This window comes from Chenopodium quinoa, unplaced genomic scaffold, assembly GCF_001683475.1.
Source record: "Chenopodium quinoa cultivar QQ74 unplaced genomic scaffold, ASM168347v1, whole genome shotgun sequence".
Classification (NCBI taxonomy): Eukaryota; Viridiplantae; Streptophyta; class Magnoliopsida; order Caryophyllales; family Amaranthaceae; genus Chenopodium; species Chenopodium quinoa.
In genome coordinates, this window is record NW_018742204.1 from 19,055,614 (window position 1) to 19,079,828 (window position 24,215).

The 24,215-nt window shown below is 39.2% G+C and overlaps 1 protein-coding gene across 1 annotated transcript; it reads right to left on the bottom strand.

The window, feature by feature from the left end:
- Positions 1–668: 668 nt before the first annotated feature.
- On the bottom strand, positions 669–11,921 carry LOC110721313 (transcription factor BIM2-like). Its single transcript, XM_021900454.1, has 7 exons — positions 11,510–11,921; positions 11,227–11,311; positions 4,025–4,094; positions 3,828–3,923; positions 2,366–2,772; positions 1,407–1,536; positions 669–1,224 (listed from the first exon to the last, which is right to left on the bottom strand). The coding sequence occupies exons 1-7, from the start codon at positions 11,598–11,600 to the stop codon at positions 1,123–1,125; spliced, it is 981 nt and encodes a 326-aa protein (XP_021756146.1). The 5' UTR covers positions 11,601–11,921; the 3' UTR covers positions 669–1,122.
- Positions 11,922–24,215: the final 12,294 nt, after the last annotated feature.

The following is a 24,215-nucleotide window of genomic DNA, read 5'->3' on the forward strand; positions in this document are numbered from 1 at the left end:
AGTTGGTTAAAATCTCGAAGTTTATATGGTTAAAATCGATCTATTTCAAGAGATTTGTCCACAATATGTTTTTTTTAGTGTGTTTACAATTGCATATTTATATATAAGCATTTATCTCTTCTAATTTGGTACTCCTTACAAAAGTTAAAGGCGTGTGACAAAATCTATTGTCAATCCGTGTTAATGTGTTACTAACATTCGATTTACATTAACAAGCTTCTTATAAAGTAGGTTTGAGTTGTATAGATCAATCTTCTTCATTTGATATATGCATGAATAAAAATAAATAAAAAAAAGGTTAATAAAGTAATTGGGTAAATCAATTGAGATGGGACTTGTGGAACCATTTCCACAAGTCAAAGTGGGAAGTTGCATAATTAACCATCTAGCTAGTGAGTAAGTGTAACAATGTTTATATTCACTGTTTGAGAATTTGAGTTGATAATTAGCAGCCAAAATAATGCAACCTTAGGGACGAAGGGAGTACTATACCATGGTTTTGTTTAAGTTTTCTAGTGCATATGATATTATCTAAAAGTAACTTATTTTGTCCGAAATAAGTCACCGACGGAACACGACTTATCACCCTCATACTTAACATGAAGTTGGTTGCTGGAATGAACGAAATATGGAATGTCAAGAGTGTTTGAATGAGCACACCAAAAACAGCAGCAAATCCTCACTCAACCAAAATTTATAATAAGGAAAACCAAAACAAAGAGTTGCAGAAATATGGCCAATATTCAACATCTCTGACAAATCAACTTCTGTCTGATTCCACATTTGCTCTCCATAACAAATTAGGAGGAGAGACAAATAATGACAATGAGCATACCCAAATTAAAGACTAACTAAAATTTATGTATATTAATTACAGCCAATCACACTAAATGGTTTCAAGAATCTACAAGATGTCTTCCTCAAGAGAATCAAATCTTAACCTTGTCCAAGCTGTGGTAAAACAACTTCCTTCTATATAAATACTCCGAAAATCGGTAATAGAAAACACCGATGACAGGTACAGCATATACAAATAGATGAATTTTGTGTGAGAGAGGGCAAGGAAGGAACGACCGAATAGATCTTGGGGGAAAGAACACCTAAATCGCAACATATCAGACATTATGATTTCAATTTCTTTTGGGGTTGCTCCAAGTTCTCCATGCTACTTTCGCCCCCAGCATGTCCCATGTTAAGATCATGGGAAGCTGAAATCTCCAAATCCTGGCCCCAAAGCAGAAAATTACAACAATTTAACAAAACTATTAGATCATGCATACCTTGATTATCGATTTATCTTTGAAGATACACTGTACTTTTGTTTTAATAATCTCTTCTGATCTAAAAGAAAATATGCGTCCCTCAAGTTTTGACCAAGTATACAGAGTAGATGAGGCTCAAAATACCTTAGCACCAGATAACCCGGGAGTTTGACTCTGGTTAGCTCGCTTCCCAAGATCAATTCGTATGGAAATATTAGCCTGAGACAGATCCACTCCTGAACTTTGCAATGCTTGTGTTAATGTCATCAACAGTCTGTACCAATGCACACCCTTTTGTTAGCAGCTAAATCCATACATTCACTTTAATACTTTAATATCTCACAAAAATGGAAGGAAATAATCCTACCAAATGCAACAGTCTTGATCACAGTTCAAAATAGAAAAGTAAATGAAGAATACATAAGCACAGGTTGATGACTAGGGGAAACTTCTTCCGTTTATACTACCTCCGGTTCTTATTACTCGCAACAAAGGGGTATTATTTGTGAGACATAAAATATTCCTTTGTTGCAAGTAATTTGAACCGGAGGTAGTATTACTTTTCAATCCTTCCAAGGGCTTGTTCTCATTGACTGAAATGAGCTGAACTGAACTGAACTTATTAGAGCTAAGCTGAGCTGAACTGAAGTGAATATTTTATAAGAGAAGAAAATTAGGAGCTGAACTGAACTTTATTAGAGCTGAGCTGAGCTAAACTGAATTGAACTGAAAATAATCGTATGAGAATAAGCCCTAAATAGAAAACTTTTTGCTATAAAAACGAAAGCCATTCAGCGTCTTAGGTGCAAAAGAGGCAAAATCAAACAATGCAAGAAAAGCAGTATAAAAATGAAGAACAATTGAAAAAGGTTAAGACTACAGGGAGGAGGGTGGTCAGCAAGATCAATTGAAAAAGTCACTAAAACAATGAGAAGACAGAAACCACTAACCACATACAAGGAGATAAGCAACTATTATCAAAGATAAAAGCCAATGGGGCTCAATTTCCTGAACATCCTCAAGACCCTAAATAGACATAATTATAATCCATAAATAATGACTCCTAATTTTAAAGGTAAGTTGATTAGTCTTGTAGTACCTACCCATGCGAATAAGAATTTGAGATATTAATAGTGCCTCCTTCGATTGTATGCTCCCCCTGTTGATCATCACAGTTATTGGGACAGGGGGCTGCTAGCCCATCAGAAGCTGGTCTTTGGGAAAGATGGGAATCATCCCCATCACTTTGAACAACAGTTGGCATGTGCAATGAAAAAGGTGTGGGCAAAGGTGCAGTCTTTTCAACCAACTCAGACTGCTGATCCAAAGCTCTATAGGCTTCATGGCCAGAATCTGCATCCACTGGATTCTGTGCATTGGCGGTCACACTAGGATTTGAGTTGAAGCTTCTCTCATCAAACTTCCCTGAAAACGTTGATGCAGAGCCAGGACCATTCTTTACAGCTTGAGGATGCCCAAGAAAACTCTGAACTCGCCAATGACTGTGTCTCTGTTTAAAGATAAAACTTTCCATAAGTTACATAAGAACAAAAATATCGGTATCTAACCTAGTCCTATCACTTACAGAAAATAATAGCAATTATCATTGCATAAAATTGGAACAAAATCATCATGACTCAACAGCTCACTTAATCTTGAAAAAGACATGGTTTATGATTTAACTTTTAAGTTTTAAAAATCTATTACACAATTCAAAAATGCTATATATGTTCCAGGCTTCTAGCAATGGTCGGGGTTGACTGTTTGAACCACAATAAATAAATAATTATGTAAAATAATAATAAAAGATTGGATATGAGGAACTCATTAGTCATTTCCCATGTGAATCACCGATACAACAAGGAATTCAAGCATGAAACTACTTAATGCATATAAGCTGCAGATCCCCAGCTAGGAATCGAGAAAGATCCAACATCCTACCAGAAAAAGGCACAATAAAAGATACTGTATGTAATAACAGATGCATTTGTTACAATCGGTCCCTTGTTAGAATTGACTGAGATCTATTCATAATATTTATCACTGGAAGAACATCTTGGCATACTTTAACCGATTCAACCAAAATCAATAATGCATCTCAAATACCTTACACTTCCTCAGTTTTGCGATAGTTGCCAATTTTGACCATCAAAACTTGCCAATGCACAGCTTTGTCCTTAATATCTTTTATTACATATCAATAAAAATCATAAAAAAAAAATATTTTACAGCATATATTGTGATCAACCCAACAACAACTATAATAATGATATTTATTGCTACATTTTACTATATTAGTAATTATACATGGTTAAAGTTGATATGGGAATAGAGTAAAAAGTCAATATGATGCAACAATTGTGTAATGGAGGAAGTTATAGATAACATTCAAACGCAATAAGATTGTTACAAAACGATATCTTCTAAATGATGGCAAATTTTAAAGCTATAAGTAGCATTAGAAATACATGTTTCCCTGATGTAAGTTTGAAGTAGCAAAGCTTCATAGTCATAGAAAGGATCATAAAAATGGACATAAAACAAATAAACAGCACTAAAACCTACCCAAGGCATCAGTTTTGTGGGTTCTGTGCTCCACCCTTGATATGGCCCCTCGTACTTCTGCACTTTTTCTTGCAAGAGCTGAACATACTCTATTACCTGAAGGTTTTTTAAAGACAAAAATAGGAAAAGCAAAGGTCACAAATGCAGGGGGATTACTTTTTAGTAAGAAAGCACAATTGACGAATCAAATCCTGTACCTCCAATAAAAAAGATGCAGTATCTCTTTTCTGATCACCATGAGGTATCAAATCTCTTAATATCTGAAATCTGTAAGTGACAATATCACATTGCATTAGTTTCTTGATGATTTCAACCTATGACGTAAAAATACAAACTTTAAAAAAAAAAAAACAATCAAAGCATTTTCCAAAAATTTTGCACGTAATGACCAATTTCATTTGGCATTTTCCTAAAAAAAAACACTTATTGGCATAATTTTGTAATAGCACCGACTACCTAGCACAGCAGTTGACAAAACAGTGGTAGTATATGCAGTAACTATACTGCTATCAAATGTTAGTTACACTAGGATTATAAATAATTTCTTTTCTCCATTAACTAGACCTTAACTCATAACACTTACATACAAAACCAGCAGCACCAATAGAAGAGCACCAGGTTTAGTAGAGCTGAAATAGCCCCATACTTCCAGCTTTGTATGAACATTTTTTGAAGTTAACAAATCTGCTATATGCCAACAAGTTCATAAGCATATGAAAACCATTTTTTTTAAAAAAAAAAAAAAAACATAAAACTACATCTCTTCAATTTAGAGAGCATACTAATCAAACAAAATCACAGTATATGCCAATCTAGTATCGGTTAAATGGGATTATGATGAAATTCGAGAATTCGAGAATATACAGTATAACTCCCAAGCCAGACAGAGACTTCAGATCAACCTTCCATTTTAAAACTCATTAGCATTGATCTCTTGTATACAAAGGTTCAAAGATTAAATAAAAAGGCTCCTCAGTATAAACAACAAGCTTATATCACTCCTATAAGCTCCAGAAAAAGCTGCCAGAGTAAGTACTGTGCATCCTGCTTCTTCAACTGAACCAATATTAACAACCTTTTTCTGACATGAATACATCTGATCAGAGACAGGATAACTGTACTTGTCAATAAAGAAAGAATAGGCAACTTTTAAATTTTTAGCTTGTTTCTTTTCCTATTCCTCAATACCCATAAACCTTTTGTTTAATCACCAGGACTTCACCATTAATCATTTTCCTAAAATATTCCCACTTCTAGTTTCTACCTCGTTGGATATATTGTCTTTTATATATCCACTTAACTAGTTTTGAGCTTCTGACAGATGTAAAAAGGTATAGGTTTACAAGTGCAGACAAGCCTGTAAAAACTCAATTAGCTTGTTCCTTACTTATCTTCTCTTTTAGGTTAATTTATCAGAAAACACCACACCTGGGGTTCAATTTCAGTAACGTTCCCAAGCAAAATCCTTAAAAGAAAATTCTCAGTAAAATCTCAAAATTGGCCTTTCTTATACTCAGAAAATCTACCTAACACATCCGTCATTAACTAAAATTAGGAGAACTTTTGTAAAAGTTTAAAAAGCAATCCCCCCCTCCCCCCTCTCTCTTCCCCATTTTGTCCATAAATGTCAATTAAAGCTTACTCTATTTGTTTATGAAGGGAATTGGGGGGACTATTTGCTGTTTAAACTACAGTGAGGATCTTCTACTAGAAATAAAATAATTGTAATCAAACTTTAACAAATGCTGATGGAAAATGTTAGCGATCTATGAATTTAAAGAACCACTTTCTGGTGATCCAAAATCATTTACAGTAAAGGGTGCACTAGGATTCGGTGTCTCACTTAAAGGAGTTTTCTTGAATATCCTTTCTTTTCGTCTAGGAAATCCAAGATCTACCCCAAACTAAGAGTTTCAGCGATTACACATAACTGCAGTCTGCAATACCTCCTCCTTTCTCAAAAAAGTGTTACAGATCCCTATTGTGGAAACTGGAAAGTAATTGCTACTACCCCCCTTTTTTGGTATAATGCTATGTTACTTGGATTCGGATGAATCGGACTCGTCCATTTTCTTGGAAAAAATTGTGTTTTTAGTTAAAAATGAAGTGTCCAAGTGTCGGTGTCGGTGTCCGACACGTGTCGTGCCGACACGGACACGTGAGGTAAATGAAAGAGTCCAAGTAACATAGGTATAATGTTCTCACTATCTCATTCCTCGTCAAGTGCTCCATCTTATCTCTCTCTTATTCCTTAATACGTGTGCCACCGAATATGTAACAATGTGGATTTTAGGGAAATGTAACACTTTTGAGCAGATACTCCACCAAAAATCTCTCTCCTATTCCAGAACTATTGCTAAAGAACTTTTGAGCATCAGTAATTCTTCGCCAATAAGCATATATTACGCTTTGGTTTTAGTCATCTAGTTTGATTGGTGCATAATGCAAGATATATCAGGGTAAAGCTTTCTAGCACATGCTTCTGGAAAGTTTCCACTTCTTAGCTAAATCCTCAGCTTTAGAAAGTTTCATAGTGCATCCAAAGGCATTAGAGGACACTAGACAGGTGAGCTCCCTATAAAATGCTCCTTTCATCTTTTAAATATAATATAAACCACTGCCTCTTTGCCCAAAGTTCTATAAGGATCCCTCATTTCCATTATAATATCTCTTGTTCACATTGAAAGGTTGATCCCCCTCCCCAGAGAGAGAGAGAGAGAGAGAGAGAGAGAGAGAGAGAGAGAGAGAGAGAGAGAGAGAGAGAGAGAGCTCCCACATGTTTGCCTACACAACTTTTTCGCTGGTTGAAAGAAGGGGAAAGTTTTGCTCCCTATACTATTTCTTTTACGGAAGGCTTGGGAGAAATCAAATGAATCCCATTGAGTATGATAAAGTAACAAGTATATAGAAAAGCAATTTCAATAGAAAAGCACCAATAGAATTATTTGAAAAACTACAAACAAAGGTGTTTGTATTGCAGTGATCCAATATGATGCGCCTTTTGAGGGAAAACTTCCCACATTTCATCCAATGTCCAATGTAAGATTAACCTTCAACCCTAGCTAAAGTGACATTCTCTTAATCTCCTCATACTTTCAAAGCATTCTAGAGGAAAAGCTAGGATGAAGCATGTAAAATGACATAAAGTAGGAAAGATAGCAAGGCTTATCTCTTTATTCCATATGTCCTTAAAGTGCTTCAATAAGTATATCTATAAATAATTAACAGACCATTTCACGGATCGCTAGTCGAGAAGTAATCACCAATAACATCACGTCACAGAGAGAGAGAAAAGTCTAAATTTGTAACACAATAAAGGTTGCAGAGCACCACAATTGGACAAGCTTTGAGCTTAGTTTTAAAAGGCGCAAGGCGCACCAAGGTGCAAATGGTCCTTGCAACCTAGGCACGAGGCGCAAGGAGAAGGCGCATGCCTTTTGTATGCAAGGCGCATGTATATATTTATTTCAAATTATTTTACTTTGATTGTACTTAATACCAATTAAAAAGATTCATAATAAATTAAAAAATAAGCTAAGGTAGTCTTAATTTGTAACTTAAATCTTAGTTATTATCCTTGAGGCGCAAAGGCGCTTTGAGGCGCACGCCTTCCGTAGGTGACTAGCCTCGCCTAGCTAAAGCCCATTTCCAGAGCGTGGGAGCGAGGCGCGCTTTTTAAAACCAAGGCTTTGAGTCTGGTGCACGAATTTAGCTTCAACAATTGGTGTCTCTGTGGTAAATTAGACATCTAAAAGGCTCGTTTAGAGTTTTGAACAGTGAGTTGCGAAAATAAACTAGCACTATAGTGGTAGTCCAGATGAGAGGCTGTCAGTGATAAGGTCCATCTGTGGTAGTGGTGGAAGTTCTTTCCATTTTTTTTGGATTGGCCAGAGGTTTTGGTAGCAGGTAAGGGAAACAGCAAAAAATTATTCCATTAGTTAATCCAACCATATAAAAAGTATAACACTTCCCCTGACCAAACAAATCTTCAAATTTTTCTTTCTTGATTCATTTCATTCCTTTTATGTAAACAACCTGCATCTAAGTGACTCCAGAATTATCTTGCTCATTTATTACTTCCCCCAACAGCATATCCTAAGACATATTCAAAATCTAGACCGATTTGAATGTATGAATTCTTCATTAGAAGTTAATAGAGTTGCTCTTATATCCTATACACAGTGATGCAGCTAGCTTTCACACCCTCTTTGTAAGTCTCTGACCAACTTCATTTGGCAGAATTTTGTGATAGCACCGAGCACAGAAGTTAATAAAACACAATGGTAGTACATGCACTAACTATACTGCTATCAAATGTTAGTTACACTAGGGATTATAAAAAATAAAAATTAAACATTAAAAAAAATTAAAAATTAAAAATTAAAAAAAAATCTCTTTTAAGTAGCCCTTAACTCATTTACACTCATTTAACTCAAATGTTAGTTAAACTAGCTTTGGAAGAAGAAGTAAAAAATGTATAGTTTTTCAAGTGCAGACAAGCCTGTTAAAAGTCTATTAGCTAGTTCCTTACTCACTTATCTTCTCCTTCAGGTAAATTAATCAGAAAACACCACTACCTTGGGTTCATTTCTAGTAAGGTTTCTAAGCAAAAATCTCAAAAGAAAATCCTCAGAAAAACTCGAAATTAACCTTTTGCATACTCAGAAAAACTTGCACTTCCGCCATTAACTCAATTTAGGAGAACTTATGTAAAAATATAAACACCAATCCCCCCCCCCCCTCTTCTTCCCCAATTTTGTCCATAGATGTCAATTAAAGCTTACTATTTTGGTTTTTGAAGGGAATCGAGGGACTATTAGGAGTTTAATTACAGTGAGCACCTTCTAAAATAATTTTAATCAAACTTTAACAAATGCTGATGAAGAGTGTTAACGATCTATATATGTTAAGAACCACTTTTGGGTGTTCCAAAATCATTTACAGTGAAGGGTGTCACTGGGAAATGGTGCCTCACATGAAAGAATTTTCTTGTAATTTCATCTACCCCAAACTAGGATTTTCAGCGGTTTCACATAACTGCAGTCTGCAAAAAATTAACACCTCCTCCTTCCTCAAAAAATCGTTACAAATCCCTATTGTGGAAGTGTCATAGTTATGGCTACATACTCATTTTAGGTATACCTCTGTATCTCATTCCTCATCAAGTGCTCCCTCTTATCTCTCTCCTATTCCTTAATATGTGTGCCAACAAATTTGTAGCAACGCATATTTTCGGGGAAAAAGTAACACTTTTGAGCAAATACTCCACCACATATCTCTCTACTATTCCTGTTCCAGAAAAATTACGAAAGAACTTTTGAGCTTCAGTAATCCTTTAAGTTTTATTTTAGTCATCTAGTTTGATTAGTGCATTATGCATGATATATTAGGGTAAATCTTTCCTCCACATGCTTACATAAAGTTTTCATTCTTTAGCTAAATCCACAGCATTATAAAATTTCATTGTACGGCTCTTAGCTTACTCCAAATGCATTGAGGACAATGGACAGGTGAGCTTCCTATAATATTTCCAAATCACCCTTCATCCCCCCTCCTTTCTCCCCAATAAAAGAGTGAAGTATACATTCTTTCTCTCGAGCAAAACCAGTGTGGGAAAGCCCTTGTCCTCACTTTTGTTTACTTTGATGGTTCAACTTTTATAGCCAAGTTCTTTAGACTCATCCCTAGATGAACTATCGAAACATCAAATTTTTCACCGGGGTACTTTTTTCCCTTTCTTTTCTTTGATCTTCTTTTTATCTCAATCATAAGCTTTTAATCACCAGCAAACTGCAAAGAAATACACGAAGTCTAACAAAAGGAATTGATGTTTGTAGAGCCCAGTAATCCTAATCAAACCAGCCCTCTCATTCAATAAATCTTTTTTCCGATAGTTTCATGCTAATCTTGAATAGATCTAAGTCATCTAACAAAAAATGGCAAAACTGCAAATCTAGTTTGGGTTGTGAAGCTGTTAGGTCATTTAATTTTCCCAACGGAACATGTTGATTTTGAACCAAATGTTTAATTTTTATATCAAAGTCAATTAGGGTCCATCAAATAACATACTAATAGTTCTCTGCTTAAGATTGTTAAAATTTGAACTAGTTCAAAAATTACTAAATAACTTAGCTATAGTATCTTATTTCTATTAACTACACTTTTCTCAATAAGTCAAAGTCAATAGAAACCTTATACATTGCTTCCATGAATATTTACTGTACCAAAACAATGAGAGTACAGCACAAAATGGTTGGCTTGAATGCTAATTTTCAAATCACTTAGGTTTGTAAATTTAGTCTACAAGTCAGGAAACTATATCAAAACCCCACTTATTCAGGCTCGTCTGAGGCTGCCTTTTGGGCTACCCTTTTTCCAGATCAAATCCTTTGTATTCGAAAGAATCCATCTACCTTAGACAAAGCTCAGAGAGGTTTCCCATCATTCTCACATATTTGACCATAGTCTAAAAATCTTATTAAGCACTCTAACCTTCACTTGAAAACTGTAATTTCACATTGTTCACTCCAATCTCTGTGTTGATCAATTTCAATAGTTTAAGGCTTACCAACACTATTCAAAAGGCGAGGAGAGCTAAACAATGGTTCATAAATTCAACATGGCTACTCTTTAACAGCTAAAACCAGCAATGCGGCATCCTATAAACTCCGACTCCTAAAGCATATTCAATTGAAGTAATGAATACCAGAAGCATATAACGATTAACAGTATCAGGAGACAAGCAGATATTTGATCTGCTATCCTCACCTTCAAATTTTCTTTTTCAGCCAAAATAATCACACACTGAAAATGATTGTTGAACATAGTAAATAACAAGAAAGCATAAAAAGAACTCTACATACGATTCACAAAGATGAATATTTATAACAAAAGTAAAAACTGAAGTTTATTGTTCCTTCCAAACACAAGCAAACAGAAGAGAAATTAACCCTTATTGAAGCTCATCAACAAACCTAAGCCAAAAGTCCTCACTAAAGGCTCACGACAAATGACCAAAGCCTCGTGATCCAAACCAACGAAAGTATCCAAACCTCGCCCCAAACCAAAAGCAACATGTAATCAAATACAAACCTACATTAATCTTCTTATGAAAAATGCTAACAACTCAAACTAAAATGTTATCGAATCAAACTCGATTGCTACCTCAAGACACACAGACACCTGAAGTTCACGTATCAACAAATTACATATACACTATAACCAAAAACCCTTTACTAATTCTTAATACTCCAAGAGTAATTAAAGGGCAGAATTAGAAGAATTCTTAAAACTCCAATAGTATATTACAGTATCACCCTGAATTATTAATAACAAATTCAAAATAATCTTGCTACCATAAACCAAAAGTAATTAAAGGACATAATTAGAAGAAACCTGCCTCTCATTTATCTTGCTCCTACGCCGCTGCTCAGTGACTGAGTGTTTCGAACGCATTGCACTTGCCTTATCATTGTTCTTTGAATCTAATTTTCATAATAAACAGTCAAAATTTCAAAGACAATTAAAATTAAGCGCAGTCACAAAATAAATTCAGAAATTAAATTCCCCCTAACTTAACCTAAAGATTACAAATTTCACCAACTTCTACAAAATTCTGAAATGGGTATTTTAAAAACATTGAATTAAACAAAATACCAACAAAAATTGAAGAAATTGATCACCTTTATTAGAGGAAGAGGCCTCTTTTTTAGAAGTGAAATCTTCATCATATTCTTCATCATCTTCAGGAGAATTGCCTTTACTTGATTTCATAACTTTGTATAATAGTTAAAAATTAAAAATAAGAGCAGAAAATTGAGAATTAGATAAAAGTATTAAGTGGGTAAAGATCTGTTAGATAAAAATTAGTTAAGAAGCTAAGAGAATGGAGTTGGGTGGGTGGAAAAGGAGAGAGAAAGAGGGAAAGTACGACGGCATAACCATGAATTTGGGAAATTTTTATTTTGGTTTTTTATTGGTTTAGATTTTAGACCGTGTTTGAACCGGCTTTTCCTTTAATTTTTGTTGTTGGTAACCACGGAGTAGGGTCTAGGGATGATAATTGGGCGGTACGGCCGTGCGGGTATGGGAGAGGGGGTCTGTTGGTATTCGATAACCAGAGGGTAGGGATGACAATTGGGCGGTATGGGTGCGGGTACCCCCTCTCCCATACCCGCACCCGCCAAAATTATTTATACCTTACACCTACTAGTGGTTGGTAAAATTTTAACACCCGTACCTGCATAGGCGGGTAGAAACCTAGATCCACACCTGATCCACCACCCATGTGGATATCCTCCATCCGCTTTTTACCCGCCAACTTAACAATATTTGTTTGTAATTTTTCTATAAAATGTCATTTTGCCTATATAAATTGTTGTAAAACATAATTTAATAGCATATTATACAAGGTAGTAATGAATTTATGATTAAAAAAAGTAGTAATAAGTTGGTGGGTAACTGGCAGGTAAGCGAAATAGTTGGGCGGGTATTTGGATAATAGATGGGTATGACATCAAATTCACCGCGCCTACCCGCTACCCCGGGTGGGTATGACTTTTGTATCCATACCCATTTACTTACCCATCAAAGTTGGACCCATACCCGCTCCAACTGGGGCGGGTGCGGTGCGAGAATCACATTTTAATACCCACCTGCCATCCCTACCAGATGGGAGTATCGTATATAGGGTATTTATGAGACGAGACAATTCGTGAGTTATTCGAGTTCATAAAATTTGAGTTAAATTGAACTTAACTTGAGTCTGGTTAGGGGTGCACCGGATGCTTATAATTCAAGATAGCTTGCGAATAAGGTCCTATCCTTTTGAACTAACATTTGGTTAGCATTTGTCAACTATCTATTATAATTGTGGTGTTGATATTTTATATATTGATAAAACATAGGTTGTTTGAGTAATGTTAAACATAATGGTATTAATAAACATTATTCAAAATACATAGTAAAAATGTTACTAATTAACAAAAAGCATAGAAAGACAATTTTTATCTCCCCTATATTTGAAAACTGTTGATTTTATCCTCTTGATTTGTTTTTCCAAGTTGCAAATCTAGTTTTTCTTTTTATTTTTTTTATTTATTTTGTGCGTGTCATTTATAGTCTCATTTATTTATATTGATGACATGATTTGTTATTGGTTAAGATGTTAAGTAGCTTGATCTTGTTTCAATTCCTTGAGGTTTAATGTTCGAAACCTCAACGCTTGTTGAGTGATAGATAATAGGGCACAATGCAACCCATAAAAGGGGATGACATGATACATAAACATTCTTAGGAACGCTTTTAATATAAAAGTATAAGTATTTTACCTGACTCACCTTACCAAATTTATATGTGATACAATGAAAACAATCGAGCTAATGTTTGCCGCTTATATGCATGTACACTACAAGAAAATAACCTTTTCATAGCGATTATTTTAACCTTTAGTATCGATGGTAATTGCAACAAAAAGCTTTCTCAACGAATGGTCATTCGATACAATATCCCCCGTTGTCTTAGCCTTTAGTAGTGGTTTTCAATATCGTTGGGGTTGGCCTCAATAATCGATACGAAAAACTACATCCAATCGTGGTGATTATTGTAGCGATTACAATCGCTATAAATGTTTAACTCATTTTCTTCAAAAAAAAAATGCGTATGATCTTTACAAGATTCGAACATACAACCTCAAACTCTTATATTAAATGTTTCACCAATAAGCTATGACATATTTTATGCACTCTTTGTCAAACAATATTTATATATCTAGTGTTGAAAAGGCTTTTCGTATTGATATTTAGGATTTAGTGGCGATTGTAAATGATACGATTTCTCAAAATTATATAAATGTGTAAAAATAGTGTGGATATTTATTATTATGTTTTTCGTATCAATTTTATATGGGAAAACCGTGGCGATTGTAAAAATGATATGACATCCTTAATTATTTCACAAGCATATTTGCATATTGTAGCGAATGTACAATCGCTACGAAATAATCGCTACGAAAAGAGATTTTTCTTGTAGTGGTATAAAAAAATTACTCTGTACCATTTTAACGTATTCTATGGGCGAAAATGAATGTGAAACCCTACAAAAGCAAGCACATTTACTCTAATGCGATCTTTAGGAAAAGGGTCATCCTCAAAACTTTTAAAGAGGATACAATAAAATTTGAAATATAAAACTGTAATTTAATATTTTTATAAAATCACAAAAATAAGCGAGTATTATTAAAGGAAGTTAATAACGATTTAAAAATGTTTTAATTTGTCAAATTGAATAAGGATTCGTTTGACATTGTTGTGGTATTCTGTTTTTTGGTTTTTTGTTGTATAAAAATATATGATATATGTCACATAATGAATAAAAAAACTATTTAAACTTATTAAAATCATAATAATTTTGAAAACTGACAATAAAAAAGTGGAAACATCTTTTTCTTGTTTCCTGTTTTTGGCTTTTAGTTTTCAAAAAACAGGAAACTAAAAACCAAAAATGATGCCAAACAAGACCTAAGCTTTTGGATTTTTCGTTTAGTTGAAGCAATATAATTTCCTAAAATATTGCTAAAGTTACTCGTTTTGATTTGTTCTTTCTTTTGGTCAAAAAAAAAAAAAAAACTTTCTTTCAAAGCCTAGCCTCAATTGGTGACTTTTAAAGAGATTTTCATGAATTTTTAATTTACTAAAAAAATAACTCCCTATCTTCTTTTTCTCCTTACTTTTTTGTGATTTTTTTCCGTAGCTTTATTACAACATACTTCCTCCTTTTGCGAAAAACACTATCTTGTCTAATTGTCTTCCAAGAGATAGAGTTTCCCTACCTTATAAAAAGTACAAGATTATTCTTATGAATAATGTAATGCCAATTATACCCTTTAAAATATGTATTCACCTATATGCCCTCATTATACGTACAAGTTTTTTAATAAATAGTGTTTGGACAATTATACCCTTTAAAATATTTAATTATGTACTTATTTGCTCTCATGCATTAATGTTAGTTTTCTTGGACATTTATACCCATAAACATAGTTGTTTACATATTTATTGTGATTAATTCTGCCAACAGCTAAATTTGTGATTTTAAGACCAAGCTGAAAGAGCTTCTAGATATGACTAGCTATGCGCCCGCATCGCGCGCGTTAGCTGCCCTAGTTATGAAAAAATTAATAACTTGGTTTTATTAATTAATAATGTATGACATTTTATAATGAATTGGAATTACAATAAGAAAAATGAAAGAGTTTTAACCTTACAAAAAATTTAGAACATAATCGACTTTGGTTAACCTCAAGTTCGATCAATCGTGAGCCAGTTTTTTTTGCCCTTTGATATAGCTTAGCTTGATCTTTGATTCAATTAGGCATCAACTAATTACATAATTAACTTTTGCTTAAAAAAAAAACTACATAATTATCTTACACAATAAAAAGAAACTAAAATCTCCAATCCTTTCTTCATTCAGTTACAAATATATACAAATTAAAGTTCACTCTCTTGAACCATGATTCAAACATATATTACCAAGAACAACAACAAGCTAAGAATGAACAATAACTACCAAGAAAAGCCTCAGTGACGCATTATAAGCCTTCTTCCCCATCAAAATAAACCTCAATATTGTCATAATCGAACCTTATGAGCCGAAGAGAAATGCTTGGAAGCAGCTATAATAGTACCCTCAGGGTTTAACACGGGTGATGGTCGGTCCGACCCCTTAGAAACCTTTGTTACATCATTTTTGTTGTAGGTATCATAGTTATCATTCTTATTGTTTGGGTCCAATTTAGTCCAATTGGGCCTAGGCATTAAATGATCCAATTAAAAGCCCAAGGTCAAGGTTCATCTCTCCAATTGTGCTAAAGTCAAAGATCAGTCCTCAAGGCAAGCCAATTGGGCTAAGGCCCAACTTCTCCATATATGCAAAGGTATAAAAGCCATCAATATTACATTTGTACATTCATTCAAGCAAAGCCTCAAGCAATTAATTCTCTTGCATAGTGTTCTCTTTCTACACACTGTACTGACTTTAGCATCGGAGGGGCCTTCCTCGGCAACACCCCCGAGGCTAGTTTACGTGTGTTTACTGTGCAGGAAATCTTCGGCCCAACATCACTTGGACCGAATCCAGTCTTCTCCACTTCATCGGACCTTCGACAAGGTCCCATTGTTTTCACCCGAAACAATTTGGCGCCGTCTGTGGGGAGGACTTTCAAAAATCTTTAAGCCAAATTTCTAACCAAGATCATCTTGCAATTATCTTAGTAGCAATAGCTAAGAACCACAAGAGCAAAGGCCTCCATCAAGGAGCAGGCGAAAAGCCTAAAACCCCTACACCATCACCCTCGCCGGACCGGAACTCTCCCAAGGGTGCCAGCTCGGGGGGAGGATCATACAGGGAGGATTCCCTTTCTCCCGTAATTCATAACTCTCATCATAGGCTGAGTCACTCTCGGTCTAGCAGGGGTGAGTCCGATCATAGGACACATTCAGTGCCCCAAAGCCAACCATCGACTGTGCGCTCTCATTCCCATACTCGGCCGAGGACCCCTTTGACGGGGCCCAGCTCGGAGGAGGTGGCAAGAGCGCTGGCAGTGCTCATGGAGGCAATGAGGGCACAAAATATGCCACCACCTCGTGATCGAACTCCTCCGCATACCCGGCATCAACGGAGGAAGCTAGACCATGATGGTGGGAAGCTTCCTTCCTTCCGGGAACTGGAAGAGTGGGAAGAGGATACCTGGAATACTGAAAAAGAGAGGAAAAAGAACCCTCAATTTTTCAAAGGATCCTCAACCTCCCGACCAGAAACGCATAAGAGCAACAACTCAGCTTCTCGGCCAGAATCTACTCACCGAGAACAACCTGAGACTGTTCGCCGAAGCGTCCTCGACCGACTCGGCGGCAAGGAACCGAGCGTGCACAGTCGCCTCTCGTTCCCTACGGCCGAGGCCCAGACTTCCCAGCCAGGGACGAAAACCACTCCTACCTCTCTAAGAGGGCGGAGCGCGGTCCCTTCGCCCAGGAACAAGGGCAAGGCCGTTATGCTACCCGCCAGTTCGCCATTCGAGCAATGGATACTTGAAGAGCACGTGCCCACGGTTAAAATACCGTCGCACATCACATATGACGGGACCTCGGATCCGAAGGACCACGTGGCCTCGTATGAGACTCATATGCATCTTTGCCCCAGATCCAAAGCGAATTGGTGCAAATATTTCCCAACCACTCTCAAGGGGGTCGCGCAAGCGTGGATCTCCAAGGGAGTAAAGCAAGGCTCCATAACAGGGTGGGATGATCTGTCCTCCAAATTTAGGAGCAAGTTTTCCACGGCAAACCGTCGAGAGAAGACTACTTCAGAACTCATGAGTCTGCAACAGGGGGAAACCGAAAGCCTCCGAGACTATCTGACCCGTTTCAGTAACGAGTCATCCAGCGTCTCTCAGCTGGACAATGGGCTAGCCGTTTTTGCAATGCAGAATGGCCTTCAGCCCGGGAAGTTCCTAGACTTCATGGTCATGCATACCCCGCAGACCTTGGAGGAAGCTCTGAATGCCTCGGATAAGTTCATCCGAGCCGAAGAATGGAACAAAGCGAAAACCCAACCTCAATTCGGGGGAGGGAAACAAAAACAAATACCCTTGTCTGAAGGCTAAGGCCATAAGGCAAAGGGAAAGTCAAAGGTCTCGGAGCAATCTTCGGCCAGCGACCCAAAGAAGGAAAAATCTGCCTCATACACAGGCAGATACGAGTCCTACACTCCGCTCTCTCTTCCACGCGCCAAAATTTACAGCGTGACGAAGGAGGAGCAGAGTTACCGAAAGCCGAGACCACTCCCAGAGTGGTATCAGCGAAAAAATAAAAATCAGTGGTGCGAGTTCCACGAATCTCCGGGACACAACGCTGAGGAGTGTATCCAACTGAAGGACCAGATAGAGGACATGGTCCGGAAGGGATACTTGAAAAAATACATCGCGGATCACCGCGAGAAAAAAGAGTCCGAGAAGTCAGCAAAGGACTCTCGGCAAGACCTCGACTTCCCCCGGAAGAACAGTAAAAAGCCAGAGGGGAAATTCTCTCCGATCAATGTTATCTCGGGAGGAATATGCTCTCGAAGGGAGCACAAGAGACACCTTAGGGCTTTGACTCACTCGGTGAACAACGCTGACATTCAGTCTCCCCAATCGCCGGTGCCGAACATGACGTTCACAGCCGCCGACTGCCGGAGGGTAACGTTCCCTCACGAGGATCCGTTGGTGATCATCGCCACGGTGGCCAACCACGACGTCAGTAAGGTCCTTGTTGACGGTGGCAGCGGAGCAAGCATTCTGTTCCGAAAGGCCTACAATCAAATCAAGCTGAAGCCCAAACACCTTACGCCGGTACCCTACCCGGTATCCGGGTTCAACGGGGCTTCAACTTATCCAGATGGGAAGGTGACACTTCCTATCACCATCGGCTGCGATGAGGCAGCCAAGAACGTCATGATTGAATTTTTGGTCATTGTCGCTCCTTCAGTGTACAACGTGATTTTGGGGAGACCCATAATTCATGAGATCCAAGGGGTCGTCTCAACTTATCATCAGCTGATGATTTACGTCTCAGACGCTGGCTTCCCCGAAAGGATACAGGGCAACCAAAAGGACGCCCAAAGGTGCAACTACCTCAAGCCATCCAGTAGTCGCCCAGATGATGACAAGGATGAGGAGGAGAAAGAAAAAGAAATAGAGCCAAGCACAAAAAAGCCGAAAGGCCTAAGTTCTTCGGCCCAAGGATCTGTACCCAGAGATAAAGGGCCCAAAAGGGAAAAGGCTAGCTCTTCAGCTGAACAGCAAGACTCAGAGAGCCAGCCGAAGAACAAAAAGACTGGGACACCTGCTGACATAGGCAGCAGGCCAGATTCTGAAGAGTCCAGTCCATCAGCAATGGACATGGACCAACAGACTGAAACAGTTGAGTTGGCCGAAGAAGACGTTGAGAAATGTGTAACAATCGGGATGGACCTTGATCCGAACACCCGTTGTGAACTTATTCAGCTCCTTCGGGACAACAAAGATGTGTTTGCTTTCTCGGCAGCTGATATGCCCGGGATAAGTCCAGACCTCATCTCCCATAAGCTTAATGTTGACCCAACGTGTCGACCAATTAAGCAAAAGAAGCGGAATTACTCCGCTAATAAGAACCGAGACATCGCAGCCGAGGTCAAAAAATTGCTGGAGGCAGGCTTCATCGAGCCTTGCCAATATCCAGAATGGCTGGCAAATGTGGTGATGGTTCAGAAGGCCAATGGTACCTGGAGGATGTGCGTTGACTTCACGGACCTAAATAAGGCTTGTCCGAAGGATTTCTATCCCTTGCCGAGGATCGATCAGCTAGTCGATTCGACAAGTGGCCATGCCTTGCTTAGTTTCATGGACGCATTCTCGGGGTATCATCAGATCTTCATGCACCCCGACGATCGAGCAAAGACGGCATTCGTCACGAACGCTGGGGTGTACAATTACAAAATGATGCCCTTCGGACTGAAAAATGCGGGGGCAACCTATCAAAGGCTGGTGGATCAAGTTTTCGCCGATCAAAAGGGCCGAAACATGGAAGTCTATGTTGACGATTCGATCGTCAAAAGCAAAAAATCTGAGGACCATGTTAAGGACCTGGCTGAAACTTTCGCCACCTTAAGAAAGCATCAAATGAAGCTGAATCCGAAGAAGTGTGTCTTCGGCGTGAAGTCAGGGAAATTCCTTGGGTTCATAGTCAGCAAGAGGGGGATTGATGCCAATCCCTCCAAAGTCAAAGCAGCGCTCGACCTTCCTGAGCCGAAAACAAAGCAGGATGTTCAGCGGCTCACCGGAAGAATGGCAGCCCTTTCGAGGTTCATTTCCAGAGCTTCGGATAAGGGGTTACCTTTATTCAAAGCCCTGAAACTCCCGAAAACAAAAGAGCTCGTTTGGGAGGAAGAGCAAAAAGACGCCTTTAAACAGCTTCGGGAGCATCTGGCTCAACTCCCAACGCTGGCTAGCCCAGAAGAAGGAGAAACTTTGTACCTGTATGTGGTCGTTAGCCCAGCCACCATCAGTGCAGTACTGCTGAAGGAAGAAAGCAAAAGTCAGCAACCGATTTACTTTGTCAGTCATACACTGACGGATGCCGAGACTCGCTACCCTCTACTCGAGAAAGTCGCTTTCGCGGTAGTAGTAGCTGCTCGGAAGCTGAGGCCCTATTTTGATTGCCATCAGATAGTGGTCTTAACTGATCAGCCGTTGGAAAAAGTTCTCGGCAAGGTTGAAAAATCTGGTAGGCTAGCCAAGTGGGCTTTTGAGCTCACCGAATTCAGCATCAGCTACCGTCCGAGGGCTGCCATTAAGGCTCAAGCTCTAGCGGATTTCTTGGCCGAATGCTCATACCAAGAAGCGCTAGACAATGAAAAGAAAGTCTGGACCGTGTTTACGGATGGATCTTCCACCGAAAACGGTTCGGGGGCAGGAGTAGTGATAACTTCTCTCGAAGGCAAATCCTTCGAGTATGCACTAAAATTTTCTTTTAAGGCCTCGAACAACGAAGCCGAATATGAGGCAGCAATCGCCGGCCTAGAATTGTGCATCTCCCTGGAAGCCGATCATGTCTGCCTGAAAACAGACTCTCAGCTAGTTGCATATCAGATTAGCGGCAGCTACGAGGCCAAAGAGCCCTCCATGATACTGATGCTGAATTCGGTGAGCTCAAAAGCCCACTTGGCTAGCCTACCAGACCAAATCTTGCCAAGACCAAATCAGTCATTGCAAAGCTGAAAACTTTTGAGGTTCAGCTGATCCCAAGGGGTCAGAATACTCAAGCCGATGCACTCTCCAAACTTGCCAGTTCAACTCTTACCGAGCTGAACAGATCTGTATATGTAGAAGTGCGTCGAGAGAGAAGTGTCGACGAAGCACCTGAAGTGTGCTGCGCTGACCCAGAGCCTAGTTGGATGGACCCCATCCTAGCTTTCAAACTTCGGGGAGAAACTCCCGAAGATAAAGCTTTGGCCTACAAAATGAAGAGAACCAGCTCAAGGTTCATTGTCTTCAGGGGGGAACTTCTGAAAAAGTCCTTCTCAGCCCCATTGCTGAAATGCGTGGGACCAACAGATGCAGATTATATCCTACGGGAGATTCACCTCGGCATCTGTGGGAACCACATTGGGGGAAGGACCTTAGCCCACAAGGAATTGAGGGCTGGATATTACTGGCCCACCATGATCGCAGATGCTAAGAAGCTGGTCCGGAAATGCGAAAAATGTCAAAAATACGCTCCAGTTATCCACCAGCCAGCAAGGGATCTTCAGCCGATCCTTAATCCACTCCCGTTTGCCCAATGGGGACTGGATATACTAGGACCATTTCCAGAGGCTGTGTACCAGAAAAATGGCTGATAGTTGGTGTTGACTACTTCAGTAAATGGATCGAGGCCGAAGCAGCCTCGAACATTACAGAGCAAACTGTCAGAAAATTTATCTGGCAGAATATCATCACTCGTTTTGGCATCCCGAGAGTATTTGTCTTCGATCATGGGAGGCAATTTGATAACTTACCACTGAAGCGGTATACAGATCAGTTTGGCATCAAACTGGCATATTCAGCGGTATGCCACCCGCAAAGTAACGGACAAGCCGAAGCTGCAAATAAACAAATCCTAAATGCCCTCAAAAAGAGGGTGGAAGATCAAAAGTCCAAGTGGCTAGAGGAGCTCCCTGGAACCCTTTGATCCCTTCGGACAATTGAAAAAGAGGCAACGGGCTATTCACCTTTTGAACTACTGTATGGTGCCGAAGCCGTTCTTCCAGTGGAAATTGGCTCTGAGAGCCTACGAGTGCACCACTTCTCGGCTGAGAATGAGCGACTGATGAGGGAATCTCTCGATTTCCTCGACGAAGTAAGAGACTCAGCCCGAGACAGAATGGCTGCTTATAAGCAGAGAATCAGCAAATTTTATAACCGAAGGGTCCATGCAAGGCCTCTTAAAATTGGAGACCTTGTCCTTCGGAATGTTGCTGCAGTTCAGAAAGGCCGAATCCATAGGAAACTCTCACCTGCATGGGAAGGGCCTTATGAAATCTGTGATGAGCTTCAGCCAGGGACATACCGACTTCGGCAGTTGGATGGAACTGAGTTGAAAAATCACTGGAACGTTGATGTACTGAAAAAATATCATGTGTAAACCCTTCGGGGAAGAACAATCTTTGTAAGTACATTTTGAATTAATGAAAGGCCTTGGAGCCACCATTTATATAAATATTTGCAACTTTTTATCCTTTCAAAGTTTTCTTGGTTCTATCTACTCTTTAAGGGTTTTTTATTCAGCCTCGTCTGAAACCTTCGCCTTCGGGTAACTGGGTTTCAGATTGCTGACAAAACTCGTCTTTTTAAAGAACACTGGTCTTTCAGCTGAAGTCAAACTTTAGTAAGACTTGTTCTTTAAAGACATGAGTCCATGGACAATTCTGGGATATTGCCTTAACTGAGCCTTGTATCCCAGAAAGCCATTATCCGAAACATTGTCTTCAGTTGGCCCTGTGTTTCGGATATCCATTTTTCAATGATAGACAGAAAATCAAGGATAACAACAACTGTTGGAAATTGTTTATTCAGCCTCGTCTGAAACCTTCGCCTTCGGGTAACCGGGTTTCAGATTGCTAACAAACTCGTCTTTTTAAAGAACTCTAGTCTTTCAGCTGAAGTCAAGCTTCAGTAAGATTTGTTCTCCAAAGGCATGAGTCCATGGACAATTCTGGGATATTGCCTTAACTGAGCCTTGTATCCCAGAAAGCCATTATCCGAAGCATTGCCTTCAGTTGGCCCTGTGTTTCGAATACCCATTTTTAAGAAATAAAGAAATTGTTTATTCAACTGAAGCCATACTTCAATTTCTGGGGGGGGCAAGAAGCACTACCAGTGCAAGTTTATGTTCAGCAGAATTGAAGAAACAGTAAAGCATTCAAAAACAAAGCAGCTGAAGAAAAGAACATCAAATTAATAATTCATGCTCAGAAATTGAGCTACAAGTTCAAATAAGTTAAAAAACTATATCGGCAGCCGCCCACAAACAGAAGCAAAAAAAAAAAACTGTTTTGTACGACAAGGCAAGCTGAAGCAAAAAACAAACAAGGCAAAAATTCAGAAAGCGGCAAGTCTAAAGTTGAGCGCATGATGAACCGCAAGATTCTGAAGACGACTGCCCGAGTTCCTATGCTTCAGCCCGAGGATCAGACTGGTCAGCATTGTTGGGCCCCATGGTGGTCTCAACCCCAGCAGCAGAAGAAGCAGGCTTTGCACTCTGCCGAGCCTCCCTTTCCCTCTGTTCAGCCTCCAACTCCATTCTCTCAGCTTCTTCTTCGGCTTCCTCAGCCTTAAGAATTTCAGCTTCGACTTGAGTTGCATACTTCATATGAGGTTCTTCGGGATTCTGGACCCATTCAGCACATTTGGACCAGTCCAGCTTCGGCTCAGCATGAAGGCAGACTCTTCGGCACACTCTGAACCCGTTTCTGAAACCCATTTCATATTCTTCCTGGGTATAGACACAGACTTTGAGTAGAGCCTCAGCATCAGCCAACTTCTTCTGGGTCTCCTCCAAGTCTTCCTTGGATTTCTTCAGCTCATTGGCGAGCTTGGAGGAGGAACCTTTCAGCTCATTCAGCTCCTGCTGAACTTGGGAAGCCTCTGTCTGAGCCTGGGCCACTTCTTCCTTTTTGGCCATCAGCTGATCCTCAGCTTCTTGGAGCTTAGCTTTCTGAGCTTCAGCAGCAGCAGCAGCCTATGAGAGTTGGACATCCCTGGCTTGGAGCATCTCTTCAGCAGCCATTCTGCTGGCTTCAAGAGCTTCTAGCTGTTGCTGCACTTCAGCTTGTGCAGCAGCTCCTTCCTGGATTCGGCTCTCAATGGTAGCCTTGAATTTGGAGATGTCCACTCCCATGTGCTCTTGGAGGAATTTTTCCCCTTCCATCAGTGGGGGAAACACTTCCTTCTCCATAGCATCGCAGAAGGTTTTAAGGGCTTCAGCAGCTTTTTTCTCATATTCTTTACCCTTCTGCTGCTTCTCTTCAGCTGCTGCTTGCTTCAGCTTAGCAAGCTTTAACTCCTCTTCGGCTACCTTTTTGTCGTGCTCGGCAACGTCCACCCTATCTTGTAGGGTATCTATCAGCTCTACAGTGAGAGTCTGATTGTGCACGAACTGAAAACAGGAGCACAAGTTAAAATAAAAAATAATAATAATAATGATAATTGAAGAGCTGGATTTTAAAGGAGATAAAGGCAAGGAAAATCACCTGCATCATCAGCAGTTGGTTAGACCTGGCTGGGTCAGGAACTGATCTGCTGGATTCGCCCATCCCAGCAGTGGCCTTCAG

Bases quoted from the DNA above. Each gene is read 5' to 3' on its own strand.
- LOC110721313 (XM_021900454.1), bottom strand. From the start codon at position 11,600: ATGAAATCAAGTAAAGGCAATTCTCCTGAAGATGATGAAGAATATGAT. The intron at 11,312-11,509 runs GTGATCAATTTC...TATGAAAATTAG, and splicing joins GGCCTCTTCCTCTAATAAAG to ATTCAAAGAACAATGATAAG. The intron at 1,537-2,365 runs GTAGGTACTACA...GCATTGGTACAG, and splicing joins TCAAATTCTTATTCGCATGG to ACTGTTGATGACATTAACAC.